Source organism: Dryas octopetala, chromosome 7, assembly GCF_963921425.1.
Source record: "Dryas octopetala chromosome 7, drDryOcto1.1, whole genome shotgun sequence".
Lineage (NCBI taxonomy): Eukaryota > Viridiplantae > Streptophyta > Magnoliopsida > Rosales > Rosaceae > Dryas > Dryas octopetala.
The window spans coordinates 8,669,543-8,690,815 of NC_141372.1; the positions used below are offsets into that span (position 1 = coordinate 8,669,543).

Consider the following 21,273-nt stretch of genomic DNA (forward strand, 5'->3'; position numbering starts at 1 on the left):
CTTGTGTACCACTTCTATTAGAGAGGTGAGACTCATCAATACAAATAAGTCTCATTTTTATTAAAAAAAATGATAGACAAAATGATACTAAAATATGATATAGCTAATGTTACCCCTTCTAGATAAGTTATGTGATTACAGACAATATTCAATCCACCAATCTCATGGGGCAGAGAGAAAATTAGAAAAAGAAAAAAAGACAACAGGCTGCTCGTGGGGGCATTAAGTTCTGAGTCTTCTGACTGATAGACTGGCAGTGGATCATTCATTCACTCCCCACAAAACACCAAATCATAGAAGACAATGAAAGATTTTGCAGACCATGATCAATCAGTGAAAGCATGAATTCTTAATTACCTTGCCCATAATAACAAAAAGTGTTAAAAAAAAGCTCATTATTAGTCATTAAAATTAAAAACCTCCATATATGACAACAAAACAAGGCAAAATGGCCTTGGGATTAAAGACATACAACTCATCCAAGTTAGAGTAGACGCCCACGGCTCCAGCCACTGAGTCATACTCATCCAAACCACCACCACCACCACCACCACCACCAGCCTCCACATTCTTCTTGACCCTCCCTGCAATCACCCTGCAAACCAGCATTGCCCTCTTGTCTCCATCCTCCGCCGCGGCCACCGCCTTGTCGTGCGCCCTGCCGCTCGTGGCGGTGGTCAAAATGCCCCGTTCCGTCAACTCTGTGGCGCCCTTGAAGCCGCTCTTGATTATGCTGCAGACATTGCAGTGTGGGATTGAGTTGCAGAGGTTGGAGGAGCCGTTGAGGCCTAGTGAGCAAGAAAAGGTGGTGCAGTGGAACCTGAGGAGCTCGTTGCCGTCTGCAATGCAGCGAGGGTGCTTCTTGGGGAGCTTGGTGGCTTTGGCTTTGATGGACTCTCTGTACTCTTCGAACTTGGAGATGGTTTTCTGGGTGTTGTGGACTTTGAGGATGCGGTCGATTTTGCATATTGGGGTCTCTTTTTTTAACCAGCTTGACTGGAATATGATCTCCACTATGTTCTTGCTTGTGTCTTCAGGACCCAGTTCAGAAACTGTGGATTTTTGTGACCCAGATAAAAAAAAAAACTGATCAAAATTTGGACATGGGTTGTAAGTATAATGGTGAACACGATTTTGAGTGAACTCAGATTTGAATAAATGAAACACTACCAACTTTATTTGGTGTACAAAAGTACTATAATGACGCATCATTTGATGAACTATGGTTCACTAATTCATTGTAAGTTATAACAAAGAGCTAGAAATGGTGCATTGAAGTATGAGAGAGAGAGGGGGGTACTGAAACTGAAAGTTGATGATTTCACAAGTCCTAGCTGATAATATATAATATAAACTCAGACTCTCAGACTAAAGGTAAGGAGAAATTAATTTTTTTTTATATATATATTATCTCTATTATGAGAGACATTGAATTATTAAATTGAGAAATAAAGGGGTTTCTGTGATCATCACATGTGTGCATGATTAAAATTAATTGTTGAAAATTGTGAGGTTACCTGCATGTCTAACAGTCTGATGGAGCTCCAAGTTCTCAGCTTTCATGAAAATCTCACCACATTCAGGACAAGAACAGATGCTTCCCCTCAGAGAAGGGTCTCTAGCAATTCCAAGAACAGGGTCAACCACCATTCTACACTCATAGCAGCCAGAGAATCTTCTGAAAGGCATTGCTCTGAAAGACCCACTAATGGAGGAATTAGAAGACACAGCGAATGAAGAAGAAGAGGTGGAAACAACCCCATTGATCTCATGCAGTGGGGCTTTCATGGATCTGCTTGAAGCTTCATTGTTGTTGCTTGAACCCATTGAATTAGCCCTTTTCTTATGGACCTCAGGAGGAGACTCTGTTTCAGGCCTGTGCATGATTTTTGTGTTGTTGCACAATGAGCCAGAGCACCTCATTTTCTTGCTTTTCTTGGCAGTACTTTCCTCCAAGGCTTGCTCATGTTGTTGTTGTTGTTGCAGCTGAACTGCTTGGAGGTGTTTACAGGTCAGCAGGCCTCTCACAACTGACCAATAGGGTGGCTTCTCTGCCTTTAGGGGCTGCTGGTTCTGGTTCTGGTTCTGTTTCTGGACCTTTTGGTGGGTTTGCTTGGTGGGTTTTCTTTGGTTTTTGATTTTGGCCATTGTTGATGAAGACATGTAATAGGTGAGGTTTGAGCTAGCTAGACAAATGGTGGGTTTTGGATTTAGTTTCAGAATTGCAGATGGGGTGCTTAAGAGACATAGGAGCTGGGACAGCTTGAGAGGGTGGGTGGGGTTGCAAAGGCCAAAGGAGCTCCTTTGCCTTTTGTAGAAAGCGTTTCTAGATTAGGGTTATGTGGGGCTCTTCTTGTAGTTAACTAATTGATTCGTGCAAGAAATTGTTTTATGATAATGATGTATGAGTGATACTTGGATGGCCATGAGAGCATTAATGGGTTCCACATGTTAATAACTTAATATGTCATGTTTCAATTTGTGATTAATTTGTAAGAAAAAAATAATTTCTCACATTAACTTTTTTATGAAAACAGAAAATATAACACAAAACTATAATTACAACTTGAATCTCATCTATTAAAATTAAAAACTAAAACAACTGAAAGAGAAAGTGCATAACGTCAAATCTAAAAGGAGCTCATAGAGTGGCCAAAGAGAAATTAAAACATCATCTAAGAAGTTTGCTACACATAAAACATGATGAAGCGTGATATTTTCAAACAAAATGACTACTTATATGTAAAGAGCCAAATATTATTCTTTCAAAGGTTAATTATATCAATGTTCATTGAATTATCACACAAGTCTCACTTTGTCTCCTGAATTTCATTTCTACTCTCCTCTTAATTAATTTGCATGTTAAGTTATCTCAGTCCATCAACCCAATTAACTCTTATGTCTTATATGTTAATGTAGCACACACATGGCCATCAACAAAAATGACACATAGCCTCCTAAAATTGCCACATTAACAGTGGAGATGGAAAAGTTAATTTGGTTGATGGATTGGGAATGTGTATGCCACGTTAGCATTGGAAAAAGGTTGATATGGTTGAGGAATTAGGGTAACTTGACACACCGAATTAAAATTTGAGGAGGAAAGTAAAGTTAAAATGAAATTTGGAGAGCAAAATGAGATACATGTGATAATATGAGGGGCATTACTATAATTAATCTTCTTTAAAAAGAAACTTATAACTTTTTTTTTTTTTGGAGAAAGGGGGATCAAATTTGAGTGCAATTTCACAACTCTTATAAGTTCCAATTAAGGTACCCAACAACTACATATAAATGATTAGCAATTAAGCCATTCATGGAACTTAAAATCTTATATTAATACTAAATTATATAGATATTGATCGGGATACACTACCCAACTGGGGCTCGTTTTCACAAACCCAACAGCAATTTATGGCGAGGCAGAGATGAGCACATAAACTAGGCTGCTTAATTGGTACCATCCTAAGCCCAAGAAAGACTTTTTGGGCTAAGCACAGCGCACAATAAGGTAATAACACTAATTACACAATAATGCTGCTTTGCTTCTCAACTCTCACTCTTATGGGGAAAAGCTGCTTCATTTTGATTCCTTTTGCTCTCAAAATCATGCCATTGGAATAAAGTTGTGTACTTTAATAACCAACAAAAAATCATCCTCATCAGTCACCCCACCACCACCTTCTCCATCCTAATTAAATCTTTAATTGTTGCTTTTCACATCCTAAGCTTTAACGCCAACATTTTTCAAAGTATTTTTAACTCTACTCTGTGTGCAACTCACTAAAGAATAGAAGAAACCTTGCTCAGTTGCTCTGCTAACCGTTGTTAAGTACAAGGTGTGGTCTATGAGAATCACACCGTTAACAGTTCAAACATGCATTACTATCAAAAAAGTGAAGGAATAACAATTTGAATTGGATTTGGACCTCCTTTTTCATATTGTATTAAAACTAAGAAAGAGTTTTAGGAGGTGGAAAAAATTGTGAAAGAAATGTTGAGCACTAACCCATTTCAAACTTAAATGATCACATGCAATGCAACCATCTAGCTTGTAATTAGAAATATAATCACAAGATTAGATTTTAGAAACAGATAGTGTTATAGTGATCAGTAAAAAGTGAAAGTTGAAAATTTGGTATCCCACTTGATGGTAGAACTTGCAGTGACAGTATGTCTTTTCAACATGAGTTATTTGCTAACTGCTTAAACATTTTCAGCAGGTTATGGATTCAAAATTTCTAATCCCAATTCTTCACTGTTTTGTTAACCTGCAAAGTGAGATTGTTATTGGAAAAAGTGGCTTAGATTAGAGTTGTGTATTTGTAATCTCATATCAGTTATGACAAGTCATCAATTAGTATATAAAGAATTAAACCACACAAACTAATATTGAGACATTTTGATAAAATATTTACTCGGATAATTCAGATGGCTAAATAGGGAGAAATATTGACATGTGTGGTGTGTGTGGAATTCTAAAGATGCACGGTGAGACACACCAACCGACTTTCACACAATTATACATATATACCATAATTATACAATTTTACATACATTGTTCATATTTATTTATCGAAGGATGAGACTCTACATAAAAAAGGTTATTAACTTGATAACCCTAACCACTTAAGTTTTAGAATCCAAAGACTATCTAACAACCTTGACAATCAAATTTGTACAAAAGTGGTTGATATTGTGTTGTAAATTCCACATATTTTAGGACCATAACCCATCATTTTTTTCCTTTTTTGAGATTCCTTGCAGGCAGGGGCACGGTACTTATTTGCATCTCCAAGGCTAGTTGAACAGTGAACATTGAACACCTCGGTTGGTGAACCCTTTCCTTCTTATCTTGTTTAGTATCAGTCCTGAACAAGTTTTGCCTTAAAACTTTTGAAGATCAGACTATGAACTCGGAGGAAAAAGAGAGACTACTCATGTACTTAAGTGAAGCAATTTCAGCTAAAAATTTCTCAACAATGAAAGAAAATTGAACGGTGTTATTTTGCATTCAAAATTATGTTTTTAGAAGTAATTTTTTGATGTGATTGTCATACCGCTATGTGATATTACTAATTCACTTATGTTATAACATGTATATATTTATTAGTATTATACACTAAAAATATAAACATCGACCACTCATATTATAACACGTGGATTAATAACACTACTTGACGATATTATAGTCACACCAAAAAGGTTCTCATCTTGCTACCCCTTCAATTGTGTGATGTGGACACAACTACATATTTAACATACATAGATGGAGAGTAGAGTTTGTTTTTTTTTTTTTTTAATAATGGAGACTAGAGTTTGAGTTAACACAAATTAATTTGAAACAATTAAGGCTAAGATTTTTTTTTCTGAATTAAGTCTAACATTAATCATGTCATTTCTTCCTAAAAAAAAAAATTCTTTAAAATTTCTATCTCTCATATTTTTTTTAGAATGCTACTATTCTCATTCCTCATCTCTATTTCTCCCCCACTTTATTTTCTCACTCCCACTAAATCTTAAAAAAAATATTACTTCTACTCTTCCCACCCATCTCATAAACTCAATATACCTAAAATACTCATAATCCCTAAAGTCTATTTTTTATTTGAACAACAACCACCATTGAGTTGCTATTTGTCATCCTAAACATTCACTCAACCATCACTATCTTCTAGACCTGGCAAATGGGTCGTTTTTTGCGGGTTCGGGTCAAACACGACACGACCCGTTAAGCTTAACGGGTTAACACGACACGACCCATTAAGTAACGGGTGACAAAACCCCCAACACGAACACGACACGAATTAAAACGAATAAACACGACACGACCCGTTCTACCCGTTAAGAAAATTAATATTTTTTAAACAAAATTACAATTAATATATATCTTACAATACTTACAAAAATTACAGCCCAAAATTCCATTCATGCAATATTCCAAAATAAGTAACAGCCAAAAATTACAGCCCAAAACAAAATTCAATACATATATACAATGTTCCAAAATGAATAAACAGCCAAAACCAAAATTTATCACAATGTTCCAAAATAAAACAGCCCAAAATTCTCTAATTCTCCCCAAAATAAACAGCCCAAAATTTATCACAATCTTCCAGGCTTCCAGCCATAAACAGAACACCACTTCAATTAATGATTAATTCCACATTGCCACACCAAGAACTTCAATTAATGATTAATGCCACATTGCCACACAAGGGAGTGATACCTGCAAGACATTTGGTTCTTTAGTCAAGGAAGAGTAGCATAAAAGAATTACAATACAGTATTCAGTGGCTGCGTAGCAAGACAATGTCTTAATGAGGTGGTGCAAATTATGTTGACACATCACAATGACACCTAATAACAATTTCCAGTTTTAGAAGAAAAGATTGGAATGAGATCAAAGAGATCTTAACTAACTTATTCACAGCAGCAACAAAGCTCACATAGCCTATAAGTAGAAGGGAACAAAACATTCATATAGATCAGCTCTCCAGAAAGACCAAACTTTTAATAGTTTTACTTACAAGAACAGTGCCCTATAATAAGAACTAAGAATATATGTAATAAGAACTAAGAATCTTCAGTTATATACATACTGTGCCAAAATGGTGGTTTACCAAAACAATGGTGGAAGATGGTTCCAAGCCACTATATACCAATTGCTTCATAGTGACAGTATCAGGAGTACCATATCCACATAATCAAAATCAAGAATCTTTATAGTGGCTCTTCTAAAAACTAATGATAATGTATGTTTCTATATTTTTCCATATCAACATTGTCAGTTCCATTAATATTGTGCAATCAAATGCAAACAGAAATACATATAAATTACAGCTACAACAATAAAAATACAGCACCTTTCATCAATCATCAACAGAAATGGTATTAGAACACTGTTCAGATCTGCTTCCTCTATCCTCAATGGTCAAATTGAAAACATCTTCACTAAGTACTTCCAAGTCAGCATGTTCTTTATCAAACACTAAGCATAAAAAAAAAAACACTAATTACAAATATAACTTTATGAGAATAAAAGAACATAACAGTATAATGGCATGTAAAATTTACCTCCCTTGCCAAAAATCCAATCTCGAGTACATAACAAAGCTTGAACAGTTTCAGGCAATAATGAACTACGATATTGATCTAGTACTCTACCACCAATACTAAAGGCTGATTCGGATGCAACAGTGGAAATAGGAATTGTTAGCACATCACGAGCTAAATTAGAAAGAATAGGATAACGAAATTGCTCCATTTGCCACCAAGAAAGAACATCTAACTCTTGCTTTCTGTCTAGCCTTTCTTCATCAAAATACTTATCCAATTCAGTTTTTGTACTTGAAGCTACACCACTGTTATAACTATTATCAAAATCCTACAAAGAATTATAAAAAACATGAAATTATCAAACAAGCACTTATAAAAAAAGATAAACAATTATCAAACAAGCAATTATGAATTATATAAAAAAAACCAGCAATTACCTCAAAGATGGTGTCTCCATCTTCCGTGTGACTAGCTGTCTCATTCCTTGGACGATTTGAATTAACAAGATGTGACAAATTTTCCATGTACAAATCAAAAACAGAAGACAAAGTGTCACTAACACGTTTGAATTCATAAGAATCTTGACCATAAAGCTTGGTATAAGCCCATTCTACAAACTGCAATTTATAACGAGGATCCAAAATAATTGCAATTGCAAGAATTAAACTGTAATCTGACCAATACTTTTCAAACTTTAAGTTCATAGAAGTTCCCAGCCTTCTCATGAAATCATTCCTATCTTCCATGGCTGTTTTGATACTGTGTTGGATTATGAACACTTTAGGAAAGAACAAATTTGATGTGGGGTACTTTGTTCCAGAAAATAAGCAAGTAACTTCATAAAAATACCCCAAAAATTTTGAAATCTTTCCTATTTTATCCCACTCTTCTGTAGAAGGGCAAAAACTGAAACTTGAATCACTTAATCTTAGATTGATAAAAGCACGCTGATAAAAAAGTGCACTGTCAAGCATGGTATAGGTTGAGTTCCACCTAGTAGGCACATCTTGTCTTAAGCCTCTCCTATTACCTGCTATCCCTACTTGTGCAACACATTCAAAGAACTTTTGTTTCCTCCCAGCTGAACCCCTTATGTATTTGATACATTCACGAATCTTTAAAACAGAGGGATCAATTTCTTTAAGTCCCTCTTGAACTATCAAGTTTAAAATGTGAGCACAGCAGCGAACATGAAAGAATTTACCATTCATTAATAGTAGACCTCTAAAGTTCAATTGATTTTTCAAATGATCAACAAAACAATCATTTGCAGAAGCATTATCCAAAGTAATAGAAAATAATTTCTTCTCAATCCCCCAATCAGTCAATAATGAATTAATTTTTTCACACAAAGCAACACCAGTATGTGGAGGGGGCATATGACAAAAGTTTAAAATCCTTTTATGCAATCTCCATTCTTGATCAACAAAATGGGCTGTAAGAGTTAGGTATCCATCAGTGGTCAAAGAGGTCCATAAATCAGATGTTAAGCAAATCCTTCCTGGAACCATACTTAACAAATTACCAAGTTTAAGTTTTTCCCTTTTAAACATCCTTAAAACACATGCCTTAACAGTATTTCTACAAGGCAGCTTGATATCAGGAGATATATATGCAAATAAAGCTCTAATGCCCTCATATTCAACAAAGCTAAAAGGTAAATCATGTTTGATAATTGCTTCTATCAATAAATCTCTAAATTTCTCATGATCAAATTTTGGGGAACGCAATCCAGACTGTGATAACATTAATTGCTGCAAATCACCATGTGTTTTCTTAGGACAATTTTTCATGTGACTCAACATATTACCCGTCCCACATTGACTATCACATATATATATCACACCACATTGTCTACATTTAGCACGCTTCTTTTTATCTGGTTCCATAGGCAATGGTTCAAACAAAGTCCAAGCAGGAGATCTTAATTTACGCTTACCTACTGCCATGCCTCTTGCCCTTTTCTTTGTAGGGCTTTTATCTGCTGTATCTTCTACATGTTCAGCACTTTGACCCACATTGTTTCTCACTGAAACTTCACCAGACTCCTCAACAATATTACTTGAAGGACTAGGATTCATCTGCATTGAACATTTAATAAGCTAGTTATATATAAAAATAAAGCATCCTATGATTCAGATTTCAGAATAACAAAAGAGGAAAAAAAAGCATTTAGCAAGTCAGCCAAGTTCCTGTTTCAGTATAGATTTATATTAGCCACAAAAAGGGGTTTCGGAATTCAGAGTACCTTTGAGGCTTTGAGGCTTTGAGTCGGGCTGACTGGCTGAGGGTCGAGACGACGTCCTGGGCTGCAGTAAGTAGATCGCGACTCGTTCCGCCCCTTGTCCCCGAATATGGGTAATATGTTCTCAAAAAAAAGTTGCTCCAATCTGACCTAGCTGGCGAGCGATCCCAGTTCGCGGCAGAGAACAAGACAGCAAGAGACTCGAGAGGGAGAGATCGCAGAGGAGGGAGAATGATTCTTGTGTGCAGCTCGCAGAGACTAAGGGTCGATTGTAGACTTGCAGAGTGAGAGATCGCAGAGGGAGGGACAAGAGAAAGAGAGAGAGCCAGAGAGGGCAGCTCGATCGATGTCAATGGAGGCTGACTGGCTGAGACGACGATGCTGGGTCGATGGAGGCAGAGTCTGTGCAGCTCTGTGTGAGGTCGATTGCAGAGGAATAAGAAGAGAAAGGGAGAGATGCTGGCAAAGTGGCAGCTGGGTCGATGAAGGCTAAGGAGATTGGAGGCTAAGGCTGAGGGAGACAATCTAAGAGGCAAAGAGGCTGATGGAATGATGGATCATGGAGACATGGAGGATTGGAGGCTAACTGGCTAAAGGCTAAGACATGGAGACAACAGCTCGCATTTGGGCATTTTGCAGAGAGCCAGAGAGTGAGAGACTCAGAGAGATAAGGTGAGAGGCGGCTGAGTGTTTTGTGAAATAGGAAACTGAATGAATTAGAGATTAGGGTTACTGGGTTAGTGGGTTAGGATATTTTGTTAAGTGTAGCAAATTACTTAAATGCCCTTATTTTTAACGGGTCTTAACGGGTTTCGCGGGTTGACACGAACACGACCCGTTATCTAAACGGGTTGTTAACGGGTCTACACGATTTGAACACGACCCAATTAGCTCAAACCCAAACCCGCAAATTTGCGGGTCGTTCCGGGTCGTGTTAACGGGTCGTGATAAATTTTGCCGAGTCTAGTATCTTCATGTCCCTCCATTTACAGATTAATTACATGACCAAATTTGAATCTACTATGTTGGGCCCTGTTGGGTTGAGCTAAACTGTAATTCCAGGTCCAATGGGTATTGGGCCACTGGGCGCAATAAAAGCCCATGAGAAGCAAGCAAGAGCGCCAATAGGCAGTGTTTTCAAAATCCCATTGTTTCCCTCTCGCTCAGTCTGTGTTGTGGTTCAGGTGCTCCGACAGTCTTACTCCTCAACTCATGGAGATCAACCCCAAACCACATCCCAGTTGAACCTCTTCCCGCCATTTCCTTCTTGTTCGAATTCCCATTTTGCCCTCCTGTCCCCATAGAAATGCCGGTTAGCTCCGGCCATGGACAGGGAGGCTAACCTTCCAGTCCGACCCGCCGGGGCGACGAGTTTGAGCCGTCCGATCAACCCGGATAACACATCGTCTTCGTCTTCTTCCTTCTCTTCGTCATCTCCGCCGCACTTTCTCCGCAATGTTCAAGCCGCCTTCAAGCGCCATCGCCCTCTCGGTACCTCTCTCTCCCTCTCTCAACGTTAATGACTCAATTAGGGTTCTGTTTTATTTTGGGGGTCAATTTGGGAATTCGAATTTAGGGTTTTTCTTGTTAGGGTTCTACAGTGAGTGTTCCTTATACAATTTAGGCTTCGTCTTGATTTCGTAATGCTTGTGCCTTCATATTTACCTTATAGGTACAAAGTTAGAGCTTTTGTTTTAGCTAAGTGTTCAACTTGTGCTGCCCTCATTACAATTTAGCTTGACGATTGCGAGGCTGATTTGGGGTTTTAATGAATTATGATTTGGGTTTTCAATGAATTAGAGTTTGAAACTTTTGGTAACATTTTTATAATAGAGTATATGCATGACAATCTTCGGAAGTACCCTTGTGTGAAGTTGGGTTAAATGATTAAGATAAGATAAAGTTTTGCGAATTACTATTTCAATAATTTGAATGTGATGGGTAAATGCACACTGTATTCTTCAAGTGCTAATTCTGAGGAATATTCAGGAGTAATGCAGTCAAATAGCATAAGACCTAGGCGCATGATGGTTCCCCAGCGAGAAGTATCCAAAAGTTCAGCTTCAAGTGTGGCCCCTCTCGTTGACACAAAGAAGTCCCGAGATGTAGTTTCAATTGGTCAGGGTAATACTGCAAAGGATTCAATGGTGCAGCCAAACAATATGCCCACTGTTAAGGAAAGTCAAGAAGATGTATCGATTACGCCACTTTCCAGTTCAGGCACTATTACCCAAACCCTTGATGACAATTTAAACCCATTTGACGTGCAGATAGATCAAACCAAACCTGCCATTGGTGGTAAAGACAATAATCCTATCTCTCCCTTGCATTTCGAGTCTCAACAGATTGATGGCCAGAAAAAAGTCCAATTTTCACGTGGAAGCATTGGCACCTCCCTGGGTAATATTTCCTCACTTCTTTTGAATCTGCTGGTTTTGACTGCTGTGCTTCTATGCTTCTTTGCTTCTTAGGCAGCTCTCTTCGTGACATTGTAACAACTTTCCAAATTATTGCTAATGCTGTGTACAAAATACTATTTTGAATTTGTTGCTATACTCCGAATATTTTCTTTCCTTCTCTCTGAATATGCAGGGGCCGATGATCATATGGCCACTGGATTGGAGAACTTATCTTCTCATATGCGTTCACTTGCATTGACAGAAATGGAATGGGTTTCCAGCGGTCAAGTAGAGGCATCAGCTGTCATCAATCCCGAGTCAAAGCATCAGAGTATTCAGAACATAGAATCTGATATCTGTTTGAAGTCTGATGGTGGAACTTCTTCTTTGTTGGCAAAGAAAACAACTGCCATTCATGATCAGTTGCATCAATTCAGGAACTTTTTAAGCCAGCCTATGACTCAATCTTCAGTTGTTGGGCCATCATGTGCTACAACAACGTCTGTCCATGCTACTTCAGCACCCATGCTTAGTTCAACAACTTATTGTTCTCATTTGCATAGCAGTTCTCATGTGGCAGTAGAACCTTTGGGGGATTTGAATATAAATTCTCAACCAGTAACTCAGGGGAATATGGTACAGCCATTGAATGCTTCTTTAAAGGACACCAGTGGAATGTCAACTGACCAGATAGCCGTTGCAGCCCAAACTTCTACCTCTGCAATTTATACCCAAATGCAAGTTAAGGAATATGACCCATCTAAGGAGAAAAAAGGCTGCATGCTGAAGGAAAGTGAGATTATGAAAAATCCTATTCTTGGTGATGTTAAGCCAACTGATCAGAAAGGATTTTCAGGTGATGTTACCAATGCAAGGGATCAGGTTACTTTGCCCCAAACTTCATGTTCTGATACGAAGTCAGAGCTTTCTAAATCAGGAAAACAAGAAAAGCCAGCAAGTGGTAAAGGTGCAGCAGCCCCTCGTAAAAGGAATTATGATCCTGACTTGTTTTTTAAAGTTAATGGGAAGCTCTATCAAAGACTCGGAAAAATAGGTAGTGGAGGGAGCAGTGAGGTCCACAAAGTCATATCATCAGACTGTACAATCTATGCACTTAAGAAAATCAAGCTCAAAGGGCGTGATTATGCCACTGCTTTTGGCTTTTGTCAGGAAATTGAGTATTTGAATAGGCTGAAAGGAAAGAATCACATCATACAGCTTATAGACTATGAGGTACTCACTTTCAACCTAAAATTGCTCATACAATAACATGCAGATCATTGCATATACAGCATTGCTATATTATGTCCTTGTAAAACTATGCAATATAAATTTTGATATGCTGCAACAGAGATGAGGACCTTAGAGAAGTCAAGTTGAAATTGCTTTAAGTTTCAACTTAGAGTGTTGGTGATAAAGTCTTGACCTCAAGATGGCCAAAAGCATTTATGTCCAGATAATGGATTTTCAAAGGAATGTTTCACAAGATATCTTAATGTAGCAAATTAAGTGTTCTAACTTGACCAACCAAGTGGCTCTAAAGAGTGAAATGTGCTTATAGGAGAATCAGATGGCCAAAATGGTGGTCGATTGAAAGGGTTGAGTAAAATGAACTCGGAAGGAGATTGAGGTGGCACTAGAGTTGGCTAAGTACAGTTAGGTGGCTCATTTGGTTCTCTGATCAAGCTAAAGAAAAATGAAAAAGAGGAAATGTAGACTTAAATTCTTTTTAAGGACGTATTTGTTCTTTCTTGTTCTATATTTAGTTTGGGTTCACTATCAGTATCATGCTTTATTATGTTCTTGTTCAATTTTCTTATATTTTAGGTTTAGAATTGGTAATGTTCTTTTTTCCAAATATAATTCTAATACCTGTTCTTGTTCTAGGTGACAGATAAGGCTTTGCTCCGTGAAGTCTTGAGTGGCTCCATGAGTAATAAAGATGGAAGAGTCAAGGATGATGGGTACATTTACATGGTACTTGAATATGGAGAAATTGATTTGGCTCACATGCTGTCCCAGAAGTGGAAGGAAATGGATGGCTCCAATCAGACCTTAGACAATAACTGGTTACGATTCTACTGGCAGGTCTTTAAGCTACACCTTACCTTGATTTATAGTTGATAAATTTCTGCTGTGCTTTGTGTTGTTTTTGTACACAAAATGATGATCATTTAAAGGTTCACTTTATTTTTCCCCTAATGGTTTAATGTTTAGGTAGTTACTCGTTCTGTTTGTTTAGAGAACTGTTTTTCCATTAGGTTTTTTTATTGATAGGACCCATATAGATAACACTGCTGTTAGACTGTTATTTATTTATTTTTATTTTTTCAGAGAAGTTGAATTTCACTTTCTTTCCAGGAGTTGGATATTTATTTATTTTTTAAGATGCAGATTAATATTGTTTCAGATAGTTAACACAAGAATGTATTTATCTTGTTTAGATATTTTTTGTTGAATATTGGATTTTTTGAGGAACCAATCCATAATGTTTTACATAGAATCTGGCATGTTGCCTCTATATATTGTTCCCACCCTCCCAGAGCCACCATATATGTCCTCACTTATATATGTTTGTCCTAGCATGCGGTCAACTTAAGGTAACATTAAGTTGACCTCATTTCAACTAGTGTGATGATTGTGGTGTTTTCTTCATATTAAAATTCCCAAGTAAGAATGCTATTAAAATGACAATGGACTGAATTACTCGTCAAAAAGATAATGGACTGAGTTAATTTCCATTGTACATCCAAAGGCCCATAAAAATATTGCTTTCCACCACTTGTTGCCAATTGACTGAAGTATGAATGAATTATCAGCTTTTCTAATTTGGTTACTGTTTTTGAAGCAACCATTTCTGTATTTATATTCTAGCATTATGCTGGTAAGATTTGCCAAAGGTATACGGCATAATTGTGTCCATGCACATGTTAATTATTATGTGGAATAGATTAATTCTGATGCTTATTCTGAGTAGGAAAAAGTGAACCCATCTTGTTGAAAAACATGGCAGCAAATTCTGATGGCGGTCAACACTATACACGAGGAACGTATTGTGCACTCTGACTTGAAGCCAGCTAATTTCCTTCTTGTCAAAGGCTCCCTAAAGCTAATTGATTTTGGGATTGCCAAAGCCATAATGAGTGATACGACCAACATCCAAAGGGATTCTCAGGTGATCATTACTTACGCCCTCCCCCTTTTTCTCTAAATTTATATTTTCTGGAAATACTGTCTGTTATTATCTGTAAATACCAGTCAAGTAGAATGCATATCCCATTTAGCTTGTTCCTCTTTGGACAAACATATAATTGCAACATCTAGAAGGATAGTGTCTCATTTTCTTGTTCCTCATCATGGCAAAGGCTGCAACTCCAAATTGCAGATTTTTCATTTTGTTTGTTTTAAAATAATTTCTGAATTGCATATTGATCAAAATGTGATGGTATCATCTTTAGTGATTTGGTTTTAGGGCTATTTTACCCAAGTCAAAAGTTTCAAAATAAGCAGTATGGTATGAAAGCTGTACATGTTTTAATAAAATTTCTGAATCAAACTAGATACTGTTATGTAGTTGCAAACTTTAGAAAAATGATTTTGTAATTTACTTATATTTATACTGTTCATATTAAATATTAGAAAAACTTTCCTTCCTATATATATATTGCATGTTTCTATTAGTTGATGTAGGATTCTGAATATTTGATAAGAAGATTACACAATGAGGTTGTCCAGACATTACACTGTTATAGCCTTATAGGGTAATGGTACATTTAGGATTGGAGAAATTTTATCTCAGTGGCTAACTGGCTATATGTTAACTTTGTTTGTTATCTGGCCACTTCTTTCATAGTTGTGAATTGCATCTATGATCACATATTTTAATTTAACTCTTAGTATTTGAAACCTATACTGTATGCTATACAACACCGTGCTCTCTTCTATCGGATATGGCTCTTGGTTTATCACCTGACTAATCGGAGTGTGTTGGACGTCATGGGAATCTGGATAGCTCTTTGCTTAGTGTTTGTATTCTACTCGTGCAGGTAGGTACACTTAGCTACATGTCTCCAGAAGCATTCATGTGCAATGAGAGTGATGCGGATGGAAACATCATCAAGTGTGGTCGGCCATCAGACATCTGGTCCCTTGGCTGCATCCTTTATCAGATGGTATACGGGAGGACCCCATTTGCGGACTACAAGACTTTCTGGGCAAAGTTCAAAGTTATAACAGATCCCAACCATGAAATTGCATATCCACCAGTGTCTAACCCCTGGCTTCTGGACCTTATGAAAAAGTGCCTTGCATGGGACCGCAATGAAAGGTGGAGGATTCCTCAGCTGCTTCAACATCCCTTTCTTGTTCCTCCAGTTCCACCCCAGCCAGCTTTACCTCATGACCAAAGCTGTAATCTGCTTCAACTAATTGCCCAAACTTGTGCCAATGACTGTGAAGCTTCAAAGCTATGCTGTCAGCTCCAACAACTGCTCAAGGACCCTGTCCCTTCAATGACATCTCTGTTACGAGACCAACAATGTAAATTGCTCTCCCAAATGTCAAAACTTTGCTTTCAGCTCCAGGAACATTTAGCAAATTCAGAGAGATAATAGGTGAAGGTCCAAGCATGTGATCACAATGTCATACCCCATTTTTGCGAAGCTCACATGTCAAGAGGTATCCACTTTTATAGCTGATTTTGGCAGTAGGGAAACCGTTCTTGGTTACATCCATTCTCTTCCATCTATTTGTAATGATATGTAACAATCCTGCTGTGTTATATTGTCTTGTTAAATAGAATAGAAAAGATGCTCCGAGTGATTGGTATGTGTAATTTTTTTACTTATGTCCTTTGCACCATTTGTGTCGTTTGGAAATGAGAATTAGATTACCCGTGTGCAGCGTGATTATTAATTTATGGAAACTTATGTCCTTTACTCCGAATTTATAACTCAACTGTCAACCAATGCTAAAGCACTATTTGGTCATGCTTACGGCAAAAGTTTGACTCTTACTATCCCCTCTTTTTTTTTGGCCAAATTACTATCCCCTCTTAATTACGAGAAAAGAAATATCAAACATATGCAGAACATGATCACAGACTGAATTATTGGTTTATTAGTTGCCACTTAAAGTGAACCACTTTAATATGCTTTCAAGTGCCAATGGAGACATTTAGGAGCATCACAAACTTACAAGTTACAAGATGGTTTAAATGCAAATAGGTAGGAACACTAGCTATAGATGAAATGTACAACAACAGCGAGTTAACAGCGAGCAGAGCTTTCTACTCTATTGATGAAAGTTTATAAGAAGCTTCAGCAAGAGCCTCCTCCAACCTCATCAAAAGGTCCTTCATGAATGGCGTACTTGTCCCATGAGTAATCCTTAGTATCTCTACAGCCTTGGTCAGAGATTTGATAGCATTCTCCGTTTCTCCTAGTAACCTGTAAATATTAATCAGCTTGTTTAAAGATTCAACATCAGATTTCTACAGAAAGCATGTCATCCGTATTAAATTCGCATCACATGGGAGCTTCGTATATAACACAAAAAGTTCACTGCACCCTAGAAGTGCCAGATTACTGGTTGTATAAATTCCAAGTCGGAACCTGGGCCGACACTCCTAGCATTTATGAAGGTTTATTTGTACAACAGAAAAATGACTAAGTGGAACTGAAAGGTAAGCTAAAATACTAACCATTCAAGCTTCCCACAGGTATAATATTGCAATCCAAGCAAAGGATGGCAGCCTGGATATACTCCTATGGTGGAAGAGAGTGAAATTCGGGATGTCAGCAGCAGTATCATTTGAAATTAGCATTAGCAACACTACTACTTGAATTTCATTTATGAAGAATCAGACATTCAGTTCAAGAACAGATAACCCACTACATACAAATTCAACTATGGACGACGTATAAACATTTGTAAACAGATGAGCATCAATCATGAAAATTTTCAATGTACTTTTCTAGTAATACTGTACTGAGGTAAATGCAGTGTGCATGTCAAAATAGAAGCTTAAACTTGTATAAAAGAGCCTTGTTAGATGGACATTTTATCTCACATGTGGAGAGCAGACAGACCTCAATTGGCACAATCCACAATATCCTAACACCTTCCTTTCCCTTTCCTTTACCAAACTCAACTTATTTCTGTTGTACTTTTCAGAGATACCCATTGATTGGGCGACTGAGAACAAAATTAATTTGATCTTTGAACCAGAATGAAATATAACTTATGACATGAAGACACCAACTTGAGCAGCCAAAATTTAGGAGAAAAGTATAGGAATTAAATATCTGAATTGTGGATTCAAGCAGAAACAAGAAATATTCTCATTAAAAAAAAGAATAGAAATAATACATACTTTGATACAATGGAATGGTCAATCTGCAATATTCTAGAGCTGCACTCCAGTCTTCCAGCTCCATTAAAATCTGGAGACATGATTTCATGAAATTAAATGCATAATTTAAGTCAACATTAAGGAATTAAAAAGTCACTGCATGTTACCTTGCAGTGTTTGACGTGTCAAAATTTACTACTACCTTAGTGAATTGTGTACATAATCATTGATCTAAAAGTATGTTAACCTTTAATATCACGATGAACAGGCTCAGGACTATTGCTAACATCTTATAAATAGTCAATAAGAAACCATTTCCAAGCTGTGCAAAGGAAAACATAATATATCCATTTCACAAGAAAGTAAAACAATACCAAACCTTATATCATACTTCAATCCACAGAGGCCAACCCCACATCACTGGCATGAATCTTGCTAATTCTAGTTACTCACTCAAATCCTAATTGATACAATGCCGAGAAAGTAAAGGTTTTTCTTTGTATTTGTACCTAAAGGAGCCAGTCAAGATCTGGTTTTGCATCCAAAAAAACAAACCTTGAACAAACTCTTCTCCAGAACCATTTGATACATATATACGACTTCTTTCATTACAAATGAGTTCCACATCTCTACTTTCATTATTATACCAGGGAAAAAACTAAAGGAGCTACCTTTAAAAGCTCCTCCCGAGTTTGCATCAAAGCGAGTGAAAAAGGATGACACAGTTTCTTCTGGAGTGTCTCAACTGCCTTATAGACAGATACAGCTTCCTGGTAGTCTAAACTCAGTCAAAGATCAAACCACTCAACATCAATACTTGTAGATAAATCCTATTTCCACAGTACCAAAGTTATTATATTTAACAAGACTTTTCAAATCATGGTGATGAAATTTGAGTTTAAACCATGGAAATATTATGTGTAATCATACACCAGATTGCCACAAAGATAAGTAATTCGTAGCACAGAGAAAGAAGGATACTGTGAGAGGAAGTAGACATAAGAGCCTTGTCTGACAATGATTTTACTTCACTTGCTATGTTTTTTATCTCTTCTTTGCTCCTAACAAGTCCACATTTTTGGCATATGAATCCATTGCCATCTGCACATCCAAATTGCAAAAGATGAAATATAGTTGCTTCAGCTAGCTGCGTAACTCACTCTTATTTTCTATTTTGTTTCACCTCACTGACATGACTACAGGTAATTACGTACCAGACTCCTGAAGCAAAAAGCCATTGCATTCATTATCCTTGCATCGGTAGCCTTCCAGAATTGCACTTTCTTGGATATCATCGTACTGACCCTTCAATATAAAACCAACTTCAAACTTCTTTTTTTTTGGTACATGAATACAAAATCAACTATTTACCATCAGAAAAAGATAAATATCTAGATAATCCACTAATCCAGTATCAAAAGACAAAGTGCTACATAACTTACAAGGTAACATTATTGAAAAAAAAAAAAAGAAGAAGAAGAAAGAAATAGTCATTAGTACCAGTTTAATGCAGCGGGGGCATGTGCAAGTAAAAAGGTATTGTTCTTTTAGTGCCTTTTGCCGAGTCATAGTGCTTCCAGCAGTTTCTATGTAACTTATCAACACCTTAAGAAAATTTCACCAACAGAAAAGCGTTTAGATTTGACATGCTGTAAAAAATTATGCAAGACATTGACATTATTCACAAGAGGAAAAACACCATAGATATAAACACTTTTCTAAAATTTATACACTACCTCAGCACCTTTGGGTATATGTTGCACAGCACGTACAACAGCTGACCTCCCCTCAAATAACAAGACAGAATTGGGCAAGCAGCTACAGCACCAGAACCATTTAGCAAACCAACAGCAAGAATGTAAAACAGAAAACACATCAATCCACTAAAACAGTTACCTGTGGTTAATAATGGAAATGACAGGATAGAGTCCTGTACCCAGGGGTCTTAATTCACTGTCACAAATTGTGTGTGCATTACATGCAAGCTGCATGAATTGCGGAGAATCAAATTTCAGAAAGATCTCCTTCTAAGAAAGATTTCACTAAAAGTAAAAATCTTCCTAATGGACATGATACTGAAGCTTTGGAAAGAGAATGTTTTAAGTGTTGTAATAGTACACCTCATGGAGGCACTCCTTTTAATAAAAAAAAACAACGATTGAGAAAAAACAGAACACAAAAGTTGTTTATAAAGAACACCTTGGAGAAGTTTTCTGCAATCTCTTTTATATTGATTTCGGGCCACTGAAGTATCAAGCTGACAAGGTTAGCCATCTGAGCATACAGCACCAGTTGCTTCTCATCAATCTCCGACATATCTTTATTAAAAGAAAAAGAGTTAATTAAAACAATAACCAGCCACAACAACAAGAAAAGCTTGATAGGAAAAAGCCAAAAAGGATACGAGCCACCAATGCCTCCACCAAATTGTAGGTGTCCATAGCAGAAGCAGGAATGATCTGGAAACAAAAGAAAAGAACGAGTAAAAAGCTCAATACGCATTAATCTATTATACCCACAAAAACCCAAAATTCAAAAATGAATCTTTTTACCTTCTGAGTTTGCAATTTTGTACGAAGGTAGAGTTTGATCATGAGGCGAATAGAAGGCGTGACAGCCATTCGCCTCTCCTTGTGAAGCTTCGAGAGAGCTTCGCATTCGAGACGATGCAGCTTCCATTCAGACTTCTGAGAATTGCCAAACCAAAGCTTTAACGAATGAGAAGTACAAGAACTCTATGAATCAATGTAGTCCTAGCTTCTAAGCCTATAAGGCATACCTGGCATGCGCTACCACAGTAGCTCACAACGTGACAAGCTGAGCACTTCTTGAGGTTAGTCGATGCGAAACAAGCATCGCACCTGGACTCCATAGACGAGTTGTTTGGTACGCACACATACGGCTCTTGGCTTATTATCACTTCTCCTGCGTTCAAAAACCTCCATTATCACCATTCCAAAGCAGTAACTGAGAGCCAGAGCTAGAGAGAGAGAGAGGACCTGGATTGAAGTCTCTGGTGGTGAAGAGGCAACGGCCTTTATCTGGAAGATTCGAAACGGTTAAGCCGCGAACCTCAACAGCGCTCTGCAATGCCTCCATGAATGTCGTTTCGGCGTTCGCTCTATTCACCAAACGACGCCGTCAACGGTGAAGAAGGTGATATAGCAAATGAGATTTTCTTCTCTCTTTTTTCATTTTTTTTTTTTTTTGTGATTAAG

At 37.3% G+C, this 21,273-nt stretch overlaps 3 protein-coding genes across 4 annotated transcripts; 1 reads left to right on the plus strand and 2 right to left on the minus strand.

The window, feature by feature from the left end:
• Nucleotides 1-264: 264 nt before the first annotated feature.
• Nucleotides 265-2,321, minus strand: LOC147279353 (uncharacterized). Its single transcript, XM_086251492.1, has 2 exons — nt 1,518-2,321; nt 265-1,052 (listed from the first exon to the last, which is right to left on the minus strand). The coding sequence occupies exons 1-2, from the start codon at nt 2,161-2,163 to the stop codon at nt 412-414; spliced, it is 1,287 nt and encodes a 428-aa protein (XP_086107618.1). The 5' UTR covers nt 2,164-2,321; the 3' UTR covers nt 265-411.
• An 8,161-nt stretch (nt 2,322-10,482) lies between these two features.
• PPK1 (putative protein kinase 1) lies at nt 10,483-16,578 on the plus strand. Its single transcript, XM_086251739.1, has 6 exons — nt 10,483-10,795; nt 11,294-11,704; nt 11,966-12,936; nt 13,591-13,791; nt 14,717-14,878; nt 15,750-16,578. Exons 1-6 carry the CDS (start codon nt 10,630-10,632, stop codon nt 16,311-16,313), a joined length of 2,475 nt encoding a protein of 824 aa, XP_086107865.1. The 5' UTR covers nt 10,483-10,629; the 3' UTR covers nt 16,314-16,578.
• A 268-nt stretch (nt 16,579-16,846) lies between these two features.
• Nucleotides 16,847-21,190, minus strand: SDG37 (SET domain group 37). 2 transcript variants are annotated; one of them, XM_086251184.1, is made up of 14 exons: nt 21,055-21,190; nt 20,835-20,980; nt 20,608-20,742; nt 20,460-20,514; nt 20,255-20,373; nt 19,952-20,040; nt 19,792-19,873; nt 19,556-19,660; nt 19,270-19,360; nt 19,037-19,156; nt 18,727-18,833; nt 18,077-18,146; nt 17,405-17,468; nt 16,847-17,150 (listed from the first exon to the last, which is right to left on the minus strand). In XM_086251184.1, the coding sequence occupies exons 1-14, from the start codon at nt 21,152-21,154 to the stop codon at nt 16,991-16,993; spliced, it is 1,443 nt and encodes a 480-aa protein (XP_086107310.1). In that variant the 5' UTR covers nt 21,155-21,190; the 3' UTR covers nt 16,847-16,990. The 2 variants fall into 2 exon arrangements, with proteins under 2 accessions (XP_086107310.1, XP_086107311.1); XM_086251185.1 differs by lacking the exon at nt 21,055-21,190 and having other exon boundaries at nt 20,464-20,514; nt 20,835-20,970.
• Between the last annotated feature and the right edge of the window lie 83 nt (nt 21,191-21,273).

Bases quoted from the DNA above. Each gene is read 5' to 3' on its own strand.
- PPK1 (XM_086251739.1), top strand. From the start codon at position 10,630: ATGGACAGGGAGGCTAACCTTCCAGTCCGACCCGCCGGGGCGACGAGT. The intron at 11,705-11,965 runs GTAATATTTCCT...TTGCATTGACAG, and splicing joins AAGCATTGGCACCTCCCTGG to AAATGGAATGGGTTTCCAGC. The intron at 12,937-13,590 runs GTACTCACTTTC...TTCTTGTTCTAG, and splicing joins TACAGCTTATAGACTATGAG to GTGACAGATAAGGCTTTGCT.
- SDG37 (XM_086251184.1), bottom strand. From the start codon at position 21,154: ATGGAGGCATTGCAGAGCGCTGTTGAGGTTCGCGGCTTAACCGTTTCG. The intron at 20,515-20,607 runs GTAAAAAGATTC...TTTTGTTTCCAG, and splicing joins CAAAATTGCAAACTCAGAAG to ATCATTCCTGCTTCTGCTAT. The intron at 19,361-19,555 runs GTACTAATGACT...TTTATATTGAAG, and splicing joins GCCCCCGCTGCATTAAACTG to GGTCAGTACGATGATATCCA.
- LOC147279353 (XM_086251492.1), bottom strand. From the start codon at position 2,163: ATGTCTTCATCAACAATGGCCAAAATCAAAAACCAAAGAAAACCCACC. The intron at 1,053-1,517 runs GTAACCTCACAA...AAAAATCCACAG, and splicing joins TCAGACTGTTAGACATGCAG to TTTCTGAACTGGGTCCTGAA.